This window comes from Myodes glareolus, chromosome 7 (genome assembly GCF_982192425.1).
Source record: "Myodes glareolus chromosome 7, mMyoGla1.1, whole genome shotgun sequence".
Classification (NCBI taxonomy): Eukaryota; Metazoa; Chordata; class Mammalia; order Rodentia; family Cricetidae; genus Myodes; species Myodes glareolus.
In genome coordinates, this window is record NC_142032.1 from 71206716 (window position 1) to 71224393 (window position 17678).

The following is a 17678-nucleotide window of genomic DNA, read 5'->3' on the forward strand; positions in this document are numbered from 1 at the left end:
GAAAAGGCAAAGTTAACACAGCAGGTCAGATACTTGGTAGAAATAACCTGAAGCTTCAGTGATAATGAAAAAGCAAACAACCGTTGCAGCCTAACTTCAACCTTTCGTTTATCATTAAAAAACAGGAGGGTGTTTTTTTTTTTTGTATGTGTGTATGGTTACAATTAAATAAGGAAATAGCCTCCTCCCAAAAGCTGGGTTAGAGCGAACACCCTAGAAAATCATTTATTTGACATGACCCTTGTATAAAGTACCAAGAAAGGTATGAGCTTCAGACATAACAAGGTAAGTTTCGTGGGTAAATTACATTGGGGCTAGAATTGTACAAGTTATAGTCTATGATTCTTTTCCTTGGTACTGTACTGTTTTGTGGTCAGTCATTACTAGAATATAAAATAAACAGTCAATTTTTTAAAATGTGCACTTTCTGGGTATTTTATATATCCTCACTGCCTAGTTCACACTGCTGCCTCTCCCATAGATCCCCATGTTTCTGGACTCCCTAGCTCACTCAGACTCCCCCTCATGAGGGGTCATGTCTCCCCCTCATCTCTTTGCCCCATGCCCTCTCAGTGCCTTTAAAAAAATCTCTACTGTCCATGGTGGTGCACTCCTTTAATCCCAGCACTTGGGAGACAAAGGCAGGTAGCTGGATCTCTGACATTCAAGGCCAGCCTGGTCTGTAAGAGTTCCAGGATGAGCCAGGGGTACACAGAAACCATGTCTCCCACCCCACCACCAAAAACTAGAAGTCTATCAAAGTCACGACACAAGTCTAATAACTAGCCTGATGCCTTTCCAGTTTTTGAACAGGTTGGTTTTAGTTTATGACTGGTGTTTACAGAAAAAAATAAAACACTTCCTATCACAGTTCACACACAACTGGAAGGCACAGGAGGTTGGTTCCTGAGATAACAATATGCTACTCACCTCCTGAGCAGAAAGGAAGTGTACATGGAGAAGCTTCCTCTCACTGTCAACCAGAGGCAGAAATGTGATGGTGACATCATCATCCGTGTTGAGATTAGCACCAGCACCTCGGTTGCCATACCCATCATTCTCCATGGCAACCAAAGCAGAGAAGTGGCCCCTTGTATAGCCCAGAGCAATTGGACTTTTCCAACAAAAACTCTGTTCCCACAACAAAGGCAGGTAAACTCCTAGAAAAAAAAAAAAGCACAAGAACACAAGGAGCAAGTGCCTGTCTACCATCCAACCCCTACTCCCACTGTTCTGCCTTTTGAAACCCAGGGGCTACTGTGACCCTTTTCTACATAAATGAGTGCTTTGAAGATACAACTAAGAAACTACAAACAAGACTACTAGAGTGTTGTTGAGGAATGGCTTACCTTGAAACCGAGTATATCCTAAAGTTTCTCCCCGGAAACTCTTATAGTATTTTACTCCATAAACTATAATTGGTCGTCTAAGAATATGTGCGAGTACAAAAATGTGTGTCTGTTCCAAACTTGCTCCAGGCTGTACAGACCACAAAAAGAAAAGACAATTTCTCTTTAAAGTATTTATTACCAGCTATATAAAAAAACAATACTATCTCAACCTCAATCCATTTCCAAGAAGAAAACCTTGTCATACAGATTGACTCCCCAAAGTGCTAAGTCCAACAGAATTATAATAGGCATCCTCTGGTATAAGTATCATTCATATTCAAACTCACCAACAATTATCTCAAGGTATCCCTTGCTATCCAATCTTAAATTTACTCTAATATCAAAAAGGTTCAGATAGCAAGGGACATTTCATAAAATGACGTCATTTAAATTTACTGAGAAAGTCCTACTTACAACCAAGTTCTGAAAACAGCTTTACTGTGCACAAATTCAAATAGCAGTATCACCAACTTCAGTCCATCCTCCCCAACTCTAGCCACCCTTAACAGCACATGACCATGGGGTGGTACATTATTTCATAAGTTAGCCACTGTGGACCCTGCACAAATTGCACAAACAGAAGGAACGTCCCTTCTCAATGGCTGTTTGTTCAGAGTAAGCCAGACTGCGCTTTGCCCTTAACACATAAATGCAGTCATGAGGGGACAGTATGATGTCAAATTCTTTCTCCAAGCTGGACAGCTCAGTTCCATCCTACCTGAACCCCACAACTAGAACTACTGTGGAGGAAGGTAAAACAGACATAAAGCCTCTAGTTATACCATGCTTAGAAGTCATCGGTAGGTCTTTGTTTTGGATAGCTGTTACCCTTAATTAAGCAGCAGAGTTCTGCAGTGATACAGAGCTCTGTAGTCAGTACCTAGAACCCAAGTTGACTGACTGCCAGCAGGGAAAGCATCTTTCCTTCACATCACATTGCTTTCAGCATGGTCTGATCAGACTGACTGAACAACTTAAGAGCATGTGGATTACCTCTCAAAAAAAGAAAAAAAAAATTCAAAGCTTGGTGCAACCTTACCTGACTAGCTAGAGAGAGTATAAATGCCCAGTCTTCTTGCCATTGTTCTTCCCTCAGTGAAAAGTGTAAACCGAAGCTCTGGGAATACCACGATTCCCAGTCTTTCCAGCGTGTGTAAAACCTACCAAGTAAATGTCAAATGGAATCATGGTAAGTCAGCTTTCAACCAGGAGTACACTGTTCCAAATCTTTAGTGTAGTTTTTTTTTGGGGGGGAGGGGGGCAATTCCTGTCAAGAAATTAATGCCTGCATTCTGGAAACAGACATCTTTAGCATATCTCCAACCAGAATCAAATTCAGCATCTATAACACTATAAACAAGTGATGAAAACAGTTTTATTGCTATTAATAGTATCTGTTAGTTTAATAAACTCAAACCACTCAAAGACAGCCATGGTGCTGTACATCTATAATCTCAACACTACAGAAGTTACAGCCAGCCTGGGCTATGCAGTGAAGTCTGTCTCTAAAACAAAGAATGTGTTCAAAATGTCATTTGCAGTATTAAACACAAATTTCTCCAGTGATGTAACACTTATGTACACAAAATGCCTTGAAATATTCCATCATATTCTTAGGAATATCAAGATCACATGAATTCTAGTAGGATATACCTATAATCCTAACATTTGGGAGGTAGACATAGCGGACTCAGGGGCTCAAGAATCATCATTAGCTATGTAGAGAGGTTTAGGTTAGTCTATAATAAAACCCCATTATCAGAAAAACAAAACTATAAATGTCACCAGCTTTATGTCAATAAAATCTCACGATTACGTACTAATCCAAAAGAGTTTACTCTTAACTAGAAAACCAATTCCTTCTTTATATTTAACATCCTTTAAAATGCTTTCATATAATAAACTAGGCAAACCAATTTCACTAAAATTATCATGCAGCCTACAAAAAAACAAAACAAAAAAAAAACAAAACCCAAACCCCAAAGACCTCTGAAGTAAAGAAAGACATTTAAATTTGAATGACCACAATTCCTCCAATACATTTAAATTCTGTGGGGGGAGTGGGGGAGAGGAAAAGACAAGAAAAACTGCAGCAGAAAAAGTTTACCATATCTTTAATTTAATAAAAAGTTCTGTAAAAACTAAACTTACAAACTTCAGAGTTTCTAAAGTATAACATTTCAGAGATTTAATCCTTAATTGATAAAAAATATTTCCAGGCTCAGTTTACAGAAGATCTAAGTTCAATTCCTAGAACCCACACAGTATCTCACAACTGTCTGTAACACCAGTTCCAGGGGAATCCCATGACCTCTTCTGACCTCTGTGGGCACCAGGTACACATGTTTCTTTGTAGCTTTGGAGCCTATCCTGGCACTAGCTCTTGTAGACCAGGCTGGCCTCGAACTCACAGAGATCCGCCTGCCTCTGTCTCCCAAGTGCTGGGATTAAAGGCATGCACCACCACCACCACCATCACCCAGTTTCAGTCTGCTTTCTTATTGCATCCAAGAGCACCTGCCCAGAGGTGGCACTGCCTCTAGTGAGTGGGGCCCACCCATATTAATCTTTAATCAAGAAAATGCCTCACAGGCCACTCTGGCAGGGACATTCTTTCAAATGAAATTCTCAATTGAAATAACTATCTTGTATCAAGCTGACAAAACAGTAACCTAACCAGCAAGGACCAACTACAAAAGATGTTAGCCGTGACTACAACAGCATGTATAATTTAAAAATAGCAACAAACAAGACCATGACTTGATGGGTGATGGTGGCACACGCCTTTAATCCCAACACTCAGGAGTCAGAGGCAGGCAGATCTCTGTGAGTTTGAGGCCAGCCTGGTCTTTTGAAAAAGTTCCAGGACAGGTTCCAAAGCTACCCACAGAAACCCTGTCTCAAAAAACCAAACCAAATAAAACAAAAACAACCAAAAAAGAAAAAACCCTTGACTTTAGGGCTAGAGTGGGCTGAATGGTTAAGAACATTGGCTCTTCTTCCAGAATCCAGATGGGACCCTTTGCACCCCATCATAATCATAATCATCATCATCATCATCATCATAAATAGAAATCATAATTCTAGTTTCAGGTGATCTGACACCTCTTCTGGCCTCCAAGCTGCATGTAGTATACAGACATGCATGCAGCAAATGCTCATACGCACAAAATAATAAATTTACATTTAAAAATAATGACTAAACCCTGTCTAGATAAACCAAAAAAAAAAAAAAAAAAAAGACTGCTGTCCCTCAAAGATATCTTTAATCAGAAAAGGAAAGCCATGGATAGAAGAAAACATTCACAGATCATGTATCTAAAGAGGGACTTGAAACAAAGTATATCTACAGCAGAAAACACAACTCTTGAAGATTAAGCATACAAAAAATGCTGGGGCCTAGCTTGGTAGGAGATTTGCTTAGCATGCCTGAAGTCCTGATCTGAGCACCAAACACCAAGGCATTAGAAAAAGTAGGGAAATGAGAGATTTCACCAAAGATTTATGAACACTAAGTATATAAAAAAACATTCCGTACCACCAACCATGAAATAAATACAAATCAAGTGACAGTGAAGATAGCACTTCACGTGCACAAGAATGACTATAATCAGAACATTAAAGTATTGGTGAGGATGTGAAAAAAGTGTGCTCTTCATATAATATATATGTTAATAGAAATTTAAAAGGGTCCAGACACTATGAAATATAGTTTGGCCATTTCTTAAAACGTTAAATATATATTTACTATATGCCCCAACAATTTCATTCCTGGGTATCTACACTAGCAAACAAAAATATACTGTTCCACAGAGGCATGTACGTATCACAGCAGAACTATCTACAAGAGCCAACCTGAAAACAACCTAATCTTCCATTGTTAAACAGATGAATAAAAGTATTGTCTATACTATGGAATATACTTTAGACATAGACCACATTATTTTGAGACTCCATTTATATGAAATATCCAAAAAAGAGAAAAATACAGGTATATAAAGTAGATTAGTAATTCCCTGCAGCTAGAGATTGAGAAGCAGAAGGAAATTTTAAAAAAAGATATGAATTATCTTTTGAGGTGATAAATCCTCCATAATTCTGTTGCAGTGGTGGGTGTTACATCTATAAATTAAATAATAAGCAGTGAACAATATGCTTTAAACATTGAGGGCAAAAAAGTATTTCAGTAAAGCTACTGTTTTAGAAAATGTATTATACATTGGAATTTCTAGATATTTTAATCTTGCTTTTTAGCATTTTGACTGTAATATTCATGACAGCCCAGTATTAACTATATGTAACCAGAGAGGGCATAGCCATATATCCATCTATACTTCCAAGAGCATCTGCAGCAGTCTACACTGAAAAATATAACTAACTCAAAATGACTACCAAATAATGACTACCAAATAAACAGCAATGACTCTAAAAGATCTGTAATTATTTTTCTGTTTATTGACCAATTACCCCTATTTGTTTCTCTGAGATACTGGATAAACATTTCAATGAAATAATTAATAGTTTTAATTGCCCATTAGACACAATCTATAGTTTCCTGGAAAGGGAGTCTCACTCAATGAGGGATCCTCAAGGCTGGCCGATATGGAATTATGATTGTGTTAACTGGGTTGGGAAGACCCTTCCCTGGGCAGGACAGCAGGGCTGTGGAGAGTACAGAAGAGATGAGAACTAGCATGCGTGCAGATTCATGGTTCTCTGCTCTTGACTATGAATAATGTGACCTGTTGCTTCAAGCTCCTGCCACCCTGACTTTCCTACAGTGATGAACTTTAATCTGTAATTATGAACCAAATAAACACTTCAAACTGCTTTTGTCTAGGTGCTGTGCAGCACTTTCCTCTGTGATGAACGACCTTTCATCTTGCAGGGAATGTAAAACCAGGTAGGTGAAACAACAGGATGTTCTAAGGAGAGGTGAAATACTATTGGGAAGTTATTAGGACAGGTAGTTAACTCAAAATGGCTTCAGAAAGTCCCTGAAACTGACTAGATTCATTAGGCCCTGTCTCCCAAGAGTATATAAACAGGAAAGATTGCTAAGAGAAGACTTAGACAAGCCCAGTTGCCTGTAAGAAGCAGAGACCAGGCAAACTGCTTTAAGAGGCTCAGACCAACTGAGCCTCCTGAAAAAGACCTGTTGAGTTGCCTATAGGCAATGCAGTGTGCTTCAGGTTTCATTTCCATGAGTTGACACCCATGCTGGGCTGGGTTTTGGTCATTTCTGGTCCTATAAGTAATTCCTCACCCATATTCCTAAAAGTAACCCTCCCCCCACCCCAATAAAACTCTTTGGTTCATCAAGCTGGACTGTCCTTTGTTTTGTTGTGGGCTCTTTTTCTGAAGTGAGTAGATAGGTATTGTCTCCCCAGAAAAATTCCATCACACAACACCGGGTTATTTGTTTGAAATAACAGGAAAGTAAGATAAAAGCAAGGATAATACTGTCTATTCAGTCTTGAGAACATTAACCAGCTCAGATCACAGGTATCCAATAGAACTGCACAGCTACAAACACATAAAGAAATAAAAACAGCCAAACCAAAAAGTGACACAAGTCACATAATAGAACATTGCTTTCTAGGTTCTTACTAGGAATTTTAAAAGACTGAAGACAATACTCCCTGGTTGATTTGGACTATGCAAATTAGCAACTCAGTAAAAACAGCTTTAAAGAGGGAGAGCTATCCAAGTGTTAGGTTGGCCCCTCCACTCCTGACCTAAATCAGGACCCAAGTTTGGCCTCCAGTCTAATTCTGCCATGGAATAGTCATGTGTTGAATTTAAAGAGCAAACTAGTCACTGAACCCCAAATCAAGAGCAGTCCATTATAATCTTTATCCCCGTCCTGTTCTCAAGACAGCAGAAGGAGATTCTATAATCTATGCTTTTAACTCAGCTTTCAATATGAACTCTAAAACACAAAGCAAAGGTATCGCATGGCAGATTCTAGAAGGTAGCATCAAGGCATGATTTTTATCAGGAGTCCTGTGCGTCCATTAGAATCAAGACTACTTGAGAGTTCTGCTGCAACGACACAATGCTAAGCATCTCATGCTGTCTTATTCAAATGAAATGCACCTACCTAGCTCATTTCTGTGCTCTCTTATTACCTCTTCCCACCCTTGCACTAGACTAACAGAACTTGACTCAGTCCAGTAAAAATGGCTGTTTGGGATCCTAGTCTGTTTGGATGCTCACCTTCCTAGACCTGGAAGGAGGGGGGAGGAACTTGAACTTCCCACAGGGCAGGAAACCCTGACTGCTCTTTGGACCGGAGAGGGAGGAGGAGAGGGAGGGGGGGGGGGGAGTGGGGGAAATGGGAGGGTATAGGGAGGAGGGGAAGAAGTGGAAATTTTTATAAACAAAAAAATAAATTAATTAATTTATTAAAAAAATATATAAATATCAGAAGATCACTTGTCAATATTAAGAAAAAGGCAAAAATTAGCCCCAAACCTACTATTATTAACCTCAAATGTCTTTTAAAAATTAAAGAGTTGGGCTGGAGAGATGGCTCAGCGGATAAGAGCACTGCCTGCTCTTCCAAAGGTACTGAGTTCAATTCCCAGCAACCACATGGTGGCTCACAACCATCTGTAATGAGGTCTGGTGCCCCCTTCTGGCCTTCAGGCATACACACAGACAGAATATTGTATACATAATAAATAAATAAATAAATAAATAAATAAATAAATAAATAAATAAATAAATAAATATTAAAAGAAATGAAAGAGTTAAAAATAAAAGCTTCACAATTAGGGAAAGAAGTAAATCAACTACTAAAATTCACAATTCAGTCATATGAGATAAGTCAATTACTATCAAAGGAAAATTCCCAAGCTATCTTGGGTGATGTGTTTGATTTTATATGGGGCAAAAATTTTTGAGACAGGGTCTTCATACACAACTGAAATGTAGCCTTGAACTCAGTCTTCCTGTCACTTCCATCCAAGGTGCTGGGGTTACAGGAGTACCACTATGCCTTTGATCCAGGCTGCTTTTCAAAGCAAATTTTGCAAGGTGGTAGATTTACCACAGTTCAGATTTGGCTTTCCAGCTAAGAAACTAAAATCAGCACCAGAGAATCTACTCACCTTACAGTGCAATCACATTGAACTTACAAGGCAGACCTATACAGATCTATTTAAACACACACACACACACACACACACACCAAAAACCCTGCCATCACAAAATCCAATCAACCACACCCCTCTGTATAGGCAGACACACATTCTTTCTCTCTCCCTCCCCACTCCTGACCACATTAAAAATAAAGCTTTTAAATTTTTTTATTTAAGATAGGCTAGAGAGATGGTTCAATAGTTTTTTGGTTGGCTGGGATGTTTTTGTTTTTCAAGATGGGGTTTTTCTATGTAACCCTGGCTGTCCCAGAACCCACCATATAGACCAAGCTAGCCTTGAACTCAGAGATCCACCTGCCTCTATGTTCCCACTGCTGGGATTAAGGATGAGTACCACCACTGTCAGTAGCTGAGACGGCTCAAAAGTTAAAGTACTTGCTGCTCTTTCAGAGGACCTGGGTGCAATTCCTAGTACCCACATGACAGCTCAAACTGATCCAAGGAGTCCAATAGTCTGGCTTCCTTGTGTACCAAACACACACACAGTCCTAAAAAGAAAATTATATATGAGAAGAAAAGTAACCCACTACTATAAGGAAATGACCCAGCAAAAGCAATTCTAAACTGAAACAGGGAAGGGTACCAGCTCACCAATGTGAACAGTCATGGAGGCTGTCATGCAGGGCTTTCCGAAGCACCGAGTCTTTGTCATAAATGCCCCAAGTAGCTTGTAGTACTGAGTCAAGTAAACAATCTCCGGCAGTCCGGTTCCAAAGTGCATACAATCGACTGTCCAAACGTGTAGCCAACTCCAAAGACCAGTTTATAATTGGAGATTCTTCCTCTAGCTCTAGAAGGAATTTAAATAATACGTTCATTTTCATGCCTACATAATTAATGTAAACTTTCTAAAAATGTTAAGCATATTGTGGTCCTGGAATAATTATTTAACTTTCACAAATTCTTTACAATCTTTTTTAACAAAAATACTTAATACAAAAATATATTCATTCTAGAGTAAGTAGTAGAAAACCAAGGTTTTGAAATTTTAGTTAATTTATATACTTGTTCACTCTATCGCAGCCCAAGGCTGTGAGAGTCTTTTCTGTTTTGCACTGTTGGTTTCAGGGTTGCAGGTCAAATCCAGGAACTTGCATATGAGCCCACTATGACACTGCTCTTAAGGACTCTACATTTTTAATTGAAAACAAGGCAAGACAACTACAAAATGAACAACTTCCTACACTATAAAAAATGAAACGGGCTGGAGGGATGGCTCAGAGTCTAAGAGCACTACACTGGCTGATCTTCCAGAGGTCCTGAGTTCAATTTCCAGCAACCACACAGTGGCTCACAACCATCTGTAATGAGATTTGGTGCCCTCTCCTGGCTTGCAGGCATACAAGCAAGCAGAACACTAAATACATAATAAATAAATTATAAAACAAATAAAAATGAAACAGGTTACTGATTTGATAAAGGGTAAATTATACTATTCATCATTTACTTACCTTTTTGAACATCTCTATCAAGCACCTCATCAAATAATTTTTCTTGAACTGTTGGAGGCAAATCTTCAATATCTGCACAGAAAAATAAGGCTTAAAAGCAGTTCTCATATTTAATAACTAAATGCTAGTTTCTAATAAAAACACCTCTTTTCTACTGAAGCTGTCAGATATCTATGTTTAATGTTGTATGTAACATGACTATATATACATACATATATATGAATATATATAAAATTTCCTTTGAGTTTCATTACTAATATTCTTAAAGTTAATATAAAAAATAATGTGTAAACAAATACTTATAGATTTTTATTTGTTCTTTCTCTTCATATGGGGTGCTTTTTTGTAGAAACCTTCCCCCCTCCCCAGTTTTTCAAGATAGGGTTTCTCTATGTACCCCTGCTTGTCCTGCAACTTGCTCTGTAGACCAGGCTGGCCTTGAACTCAAGAGATCTGCTGACCTCTGCCTCCCAAGTACTGAGATTAAAAGTGTGCACTACCACTGCCAGTCTTAAACCTGTTATTTGCAAATTTAAAAATTTTCTCATAAAAGCTAATGAGCCATGCACTTTGACACACAATATTTTCATAACCTTCCTCAAGTACTCTAGGTTCTATTTAGGTTACTTAATAGACAACTCTACTGTATAAAAAGCATTACCCTTAAGAGCCCCTGGGGGGCGAGGGGTGGCTAAATGATTAAGACAACTGATTGCTCTTGCAAAGGACCCTAGGTTCAAGTCACAACACCTAAATGATGGATTATAGTTAACCTTAACTCTAGTTCCAAGGAAACTGATGCCCTCTTCTGACCTCTGAGGGCACTAGGCACACACTTAGTGTACATGTACACATGCAAGGAAATCATTCATACATATATACATTAAATATATTGTTTTAATTTTAAAGTTTTTTTCTGTTCTTTTAAGTTTAATTTTTTAAATGGTATCTTTAATTCTTTAAAAAGCAAAACAACAACCTATGTATGGTTTGGCAAGAAGGCTTAGAAGGAAAAGTCACATGCTATCAAGTCTGACTGTCTGAGTTCAAATCCCCAAGACTCATATGATGGAAGGAGAGAACCAATTCAGATAAGTAGTACTCTAACCTCAACAACATACCATGACTAGCACATGCACACAATAAGAAAATATAATAATGATTTTTTAAGTTAATACCTTGAGATAAGCTTAATATACAGTATATTGTATGAAATTTATTGATTCTAAAAGGCTTCATTAGCCAGGCATGGTGGCACAAACCTTTAATCCAGTACTCAGGAGGCAGAGGCAGGAGGATATCTGTGAGTTGAGGCCAGCCTGATCTACAGATCAAGTTTCATGACAGTCAGAGGTACAGAGAAACCGCCTCAAAAAACAAAACCAAACAAAGGCTTCATTATTAACCCTTCCCACATACAAATATTTCTGATTACAAAAGATTGAAAACACTCGGGTACCAGATAGAACCTTTACTTGAAAAAGAAAAAGTTCTTTGTTGTATTTATTCAATATCAATTCACAAAAGGTAGTCTCCAGACACTTTCAACTATGAGAAAATTAAAAACATTAACAGATGCTTCATAAATACAACAGAAATTAATGGATGAAAAACAGTGACATACTCAAAGGTTCTATTATTTTTAATTCAAATAACCTAACATATGTGTGTGTATATATACATATGTGTGTGTGTGTATATGTATGTATGTATGTATGTATGTACGAATGTATCCCAATTCTTAGTAGTAGCCAATGGGTATATATAGTTTCAAAGCAGAAAGATGTGAAAATTAAAAATAGGAAACTAAAGAATATTCTTAAATAAAAGGAGAAAATGAATGGGTAATATATATGTATGTCTGTGTGTGTATGTATGTATATATATGTATGTATACGTACACACACATATATATGTATATTTGTTTGTTTTTAATATGCCAGATGTGGTGGCATATTTCTTTAATCCCAGTACTCAAGAGGGAGGTATGAGTTCATGGCTAGCCTAGTCTACATAGCAAGGTCAAGGCCCAGTCAGAATTACACAATGAGACTTTGTCTCAAGAAAAGGACACATAAGAAATGGAAAATGGTGACTTCACACCTATAATCCCAGCACTCATGTGGATGAAACAAGAGATCTGTGCAAGTTCTAGATAACATGAACTACAGAGAACTTGTCTTCAAATTAAACTAAAGCCAACAACAATAACAAAAATCATTTACTGTCTTCTAATCATCAAAGTATTTGCTTAGAAACAGTTCTTGTATGAGTGACATCAAGCAGAAACAGAACAGTCAAATCTTAAGATCCTAACTTATGGGGCTAGCGAGATAGCTCAGCAGTTATGAGCACTGGCTGCTCTTCTAGAGGACCCAAATTTGATCCTCAGCATTTATATGGCAGCTCACCACTGTCTCTAACTCCACTTCCAGGGATCTAATATCCTTTTCTGGCCTCCGTGGGTGCCAGAAATACATGTGGTGCCAGATATACATGCAGGCAAAACACTCGTACACATAAAATATAAAAATGTTAAAAACCCAACTTTCTCACAAAAACATACTTTTACCTCTATGTAAAAAAAAATAACTGTAAGAAAACAGAGACTGCTTTTCATAATAAATTTTGGGGTTACCTGCGGGCAATGTAAATGTTACAAGGTCAGTCAGAAAATAGCAAGCAAAATCTCCCTTTCTCTGGTGAAGAGAAGCAGCTATTTCTCTCCGGATTTGTTCTGTCAGTTCAGGACACACCATTGCTGGAATACACTTTGCTGCTTGTTGAGACACCTTAAATACAGAAAGAAACTTCCTTCTGTATCTTATTTATCATGAATAGAAACAAAACATAACAGCACTTAAATTAGCAAAATTTCCCCCAATTCAATTTTTTTTAATCTTAAATATACTAGGTATTATTTCCTTGCCAGTGGACATTTATATCAATGGGACAACTATTCAAAACAGTTATGAAATATGGAATAGCAACAAATGGTACAAATTCTAACTAGCATTCCAGCTGTATTCATGTGTGGAACAAGGAATGATGGTGCACACTTGTAATCATGATTACTAGAAAGTCTGAGGTGGGAAGACCAGGAACTAAGAGGGCAGCCGGGCCTACATCTCAACCCCACCCCATTGCTAACGATGTCATCTATGCATTACTGCTGCTAAAGTGAGGAGCCAGAGTTGTTAGCTCAGCAGAATTAACACAGTTACAGGACTCCTTATTTTGATTTTATCACTGACTTCACTGACTGCCAGTAACTATGAAAATTTTTACTACATTCTAGCTCCATGAACCCAGAAACTCAAAGCTCAAGTAAATGAAAAGAAGAAAAAAAACAAAACAAACAAACAAACAAACAAAAACCAGGAACCAATTATCAGATATTTTCCTAATTGCTATTTGTCAGGAACACTCACTGCTAACACGAATACCCCAAATTCTTTTTTAAAAAACAACTTGGAATGAACCTTGAACACATTTCAAGAGGAGCATGAAACATTCCCTTCATCACCATTCTTCACCACCATTCTCAAATCTCAAACCATCCTCCCTTAGGCCAGTTGTACTTAACCTGTAGTCCAAGGACTGGAAAAGATTCATGGAGTTTACTACAAAAGAACCTTTCATTTTCCTAAGCTAGCGGACTAAACTATAAGAAATTTTCTTGCAATGTCTTTAATTTTTAGCACTCAGAAGATGGAGGATCGTAAATTCTAAGCCAGCATCAGCTACTCATGCACACACACATGCACACTGGCTCTCTCTCTCTCTCTCTCTCTCCCTCTCTCTTCTCACTCTCTCTCTCCCTCTCTCTCTCCTCCCTCCCTCCATCCCCTCTCATTTCCGTTCCCCCCCCATTGCGAGGCAGGGCTGCTCTGTGTAACAGCCCTGGCTGTCCTGGAACTTGCTTTGTAGACCAGGCTGGCCCAAACTCTGAGAGATCCACCTGCCTCTGCCTCCTGAGTGCTGGGATTAAAGTCATGTGCCACCACCACTTGGCCAACACACACACATACACACAAATCTTACAAGTCACAAATATGGTTAACTATTCTGATAGCTGTATTTCAATAACTAGATTTCCATTGTTATTTTTTTCTTCACTAAAATGCCATTTTTTCCAGGAGTTCATAAGTTCATGACAAAAAAAGCTCAGTGAAAATCTTGACTCATATCTTACAATCAACATTCTCTTCTCATTCCAAAAGAACTTGGTTCAGTGCTTTTTTTACAGACATACCCGCTTATGTCATATTCACATCCTACCTTTCTACCCTCCCTTATGGTAAACTTCCCTTCTCTGAGTCTACCCAACCTCTTCCCTTGATGTCACTGGAATCTTACTACAGTAAACATAATGGCTAGCCAATAAAATCAAATTTTCACCTACATGGCATATTTTTTAATCCCCATACAGTATCTGTATATAATGGTTCCCAGATACTAATAAACTTGAAGTTTCAATTTATATATTTATATAAAGCATACCCAGATGTGTATTGACAAAAATTTAATCCACATTATCTGACTTTCTGTATTTTTATTTTATTTCTCTTATTGTGAAACATAAAGTCTCTTATACAAATAATAAAGTCATATCCCTGGGATTATAGTCACATGGATATAATCCCTATACCTTCATAAATAGCTTACTTAAATCAATTCTCTACCAAGCTTACTTCACATGCTAACTTCTATTCCTCCTCCAGAAATCTGATGAAATGGGGTCTGGGGTATAGCTCTGGTGGCAGACTGCCTGCCTTGTATTCTGCACCAGATCCATCCCAAGCACAGTACAAACTAGGTGCAGCAGAGCAAACCTGTAATTTCAGTGCTCAGGAGGTGGAAGAAGGGTTAAAAAGTCAAGGTTATCCTCAGTTTTCATAGCAAGTTGTGAGCTAGCCTAGGATACTTGCAATCCTGTGATGGGAAGAAGGCAAGGCCAAAGGAAGAGCAAGAGCGGGGGAGAGGGAAACTTGATGAAATGTGACTTGCTAAGAAGGAAGTGAAGATACCTCCCAAGTTCTTTCCTAAGGACTCAAATGGTCATTTACTCACACTATACAGAAATACCCATTCATTTATCCACTTCTCTAGAAACTCAATAAAGAAAGAGTCAACACCTTACAATTCTATCCTCTCTGCCACAGAGCTTGGAATGTAGCATAGGCACTAAAAAAGTATTTCTTAGTTGAATGAACAAATAAAAGTAAGTTCCTGTGTGTTTTAATCAAACCTAATGACTCAAGTATTAATGGAAAAAAGTCCTGCTTCTAAGGCTATATTGCTGGGAGCAGTGGTGTACATCAGTAGCTCCATCAACTCAGGAAACTATGAATATGCATTTCAAGGCTAGATGTTCTATGTATAGGGGATCATGGCTAGTCTAGGCAACACATAATTCTCATCACAAAAGGGAAAAAGACCCGAATGGTGGCGTCATATGCCTTTAATCCCAGAACTCGGGTGGCAGAGGCAGGCAGATCTCTCAGAGTTCCAGGCCAGCCTTGTCCACAAAGCAAGTTCCAGGACAGTCAGACCTGTAAACCCTGTCCCGGACTCCCCCACACCTTCCCCACCCACCCCCACCAAAAACAGGTGTTGGTGTGTGTGTGTGTGTGTGTGTGTGTGTGTGTGTGTGTGTGTGTGTGTGTGTGAATGGTAAAACAGGCCTACAATCTAGCAGTTGGGAAATGGACAGAAGGATTAGTGGTTCAAGGAGCAGTCCTTGGCTAACTACAATGCTCATCCTGAATTAATGAGATCCTATCTTTTAAACAAACAAACGAACAAAACAAAACAATAAAGTACCTACCACACCAGGGAAGGAGTGCCCTTTAAAATACAATTGAAGGGGCTAGAGTGTGAGATGGCTCTGTAGTTAAGAACACTGACTATTCTGCAGAGTGTGACATGGGTTTGGTTTCTGGCACCCATGAGACATCTTGCAATCAACTATAACTCCAACTCCAAAGGGATGAGACACCATCTCCTGACCTCCAAGGTCACTGCACTCAAACTACACACACACATACAAAAAGCAAGCAAAACACTCACACACTAAAAATAAAAATAAATCTTGAAATCATTAAAAATCTCTTAAAATTAAAACGATTTTTAACAACAAGTAAAAAAGTTTAAAACATTTAAGAATTTGGGCTGGAGAGATGGCTCAGAGGTTGACTCTGAGTGCTGACTGCTCTTCCAGAGGTCCTGAATTCAGTTCCCAGCACCCACATGGTAGCTCACAAGAACCATTAATGAGATCTGGTGCCATCTTCTGACCTGCAGGGACATATAGAGGCAGAACAGTGTATACATAATAAATAAATCCTTTAAAAAACATTTAAGAATTTGGAGAAATGCTGTGACATTAAAAATAAAAAATTAGGGCTGGGGATATAGCTCAGTAGTAAAGCACTTGCCTAGTATGTACAAGGTCCTACATTCAACCCACAGTATAGCGATAAAAAAATAGAGTTTAAAAAAAAAACAATTAAAGAATCTATTTCTTCAATATAAAAGAACATTACCAAACACATACAAGCCCTGGTTTCAATAAACAAAATGCCACACTTACCTCTGTAAGTAATATTGCTAACATATCTTGCCTCTGAAAGCGTATGGCCAGGTGTACCAGGGTGTAGCCAACGTCAAAAGCAGAAGGACGGTTCAGCAAACGTACTTCATCTGCAGTGAGCTGACGTGCAATGTCTCCTCCTGATGACTTGTATGATTCTATGGCTGCTAAATCACCTTCCACCACCCCTAAAACAAGCACCAAGATAGAAAAGCACTTAAATCTGTTTTTCTTCAAAAGGCATATACAGGTGAAGTAACCACACTAAATTCTTTAACATTCCTTTGTACTTCCTGGATCCTGGGACATCATTTACATGTCCTAAAGAAAATAAGGAAAATTAATATTTCCCTACCATTTCAAATTTTCTTTCTAGAACTAGAACTGCCCCGTTTGGCACTTACCTCACCATCATGGCTAGGCTCCAAACTCTGGCAGACTTTAAAGAACGATCAGAATACAGTAAATGGATTAAAAATGAATAAGGACAACGTAGTTTGAGAAACTAGACTTCACAGAAAAAATGAGCCATTATTATCTTGCATTCATCCTGATGGCAAAACCCAGAGACACACATGTGCTTCCATTTAGTGTATGGCTATTTCTGCCCTTTACCCTGAATTTTTAAAGCAGAATAAAACAAAAACTGAGCTTTCTACACTGCTGTGTAGCTCTAAAATAATTTTCATTTTAAGTAAAAATTGACAGCATTTTGAATTCAGAATCTCCCACAGTCAAGACGTCCTTATACACATTACAAATTGTTCACAAATGGCTGCATATGTCGGTTCACAACTGTGATTGCAGCTCTTCATTTGGGAGTTAAAGGAGGAGGACTTGCGATCACGACAAGCCCAGGCTCCACAGTGAATTCCACTGTGTTAGAGAGACAACATCTCTAAAGAAAGTGGGTTGTATACATCTTTAATCCCAGCACGTGGGAGGCGGAGGCAACCAGATCTCTGTAAGGCCAGCCTGGTCTATACACTGAGAGAAAGGGAGAAGAATGATAACTGTTAAAACTTATACTACACAATTTTAAATATACTAAAATAAAACAATTAGGGGCAGGAAC

At 38.4% G+C, this 17678-nt stretch overlaps 1 protein-coding gene across 3 annotated transcripts in view; it reads right to left on the reverse strand.

The window, feature by feature from the left end:
- Positions 1 to 17678, reverse strand: part of Zranb1 (zinc finger RANBP2-type containing 1) — a 61530-nt gene that overhangs the window by 2616 nt on the left and 41236 nt on the right. For all 3 annotated transcript variants that reach the window (XM_085693231.2, XM_085693232.2, XM_085693233.2), the window contains 7 exons: positions 16604 to 16791; positions 12647 to 12800; positions 10009 to 10080; positions 9149 to 9347; positions 2431 to 2551; positions 1350 to 1479; positions 931 to 1160 (listed from right to left, as the gene is read on the reverse strand). In XM_085693231.2, the coding sequence (XP_085549357.1) occupies positions 931 to 1160; positions 1350 to 1479; positions 2431 to 2551; positions 9149 to 9347; positions 10009 to 10080; positions 12647 to 12800; positions 16604 to 16791 (1094 nt within the window). The remainder of the gene's footprint in view (positions 1 to 930; positions 1161 to 1349; positions 1480 to 2430; positions 2552 to 9148; positions 9348 to 10008; positions 10081 to 12646; positions 12801 to 16603; positions 16792 to 17678) is intronic.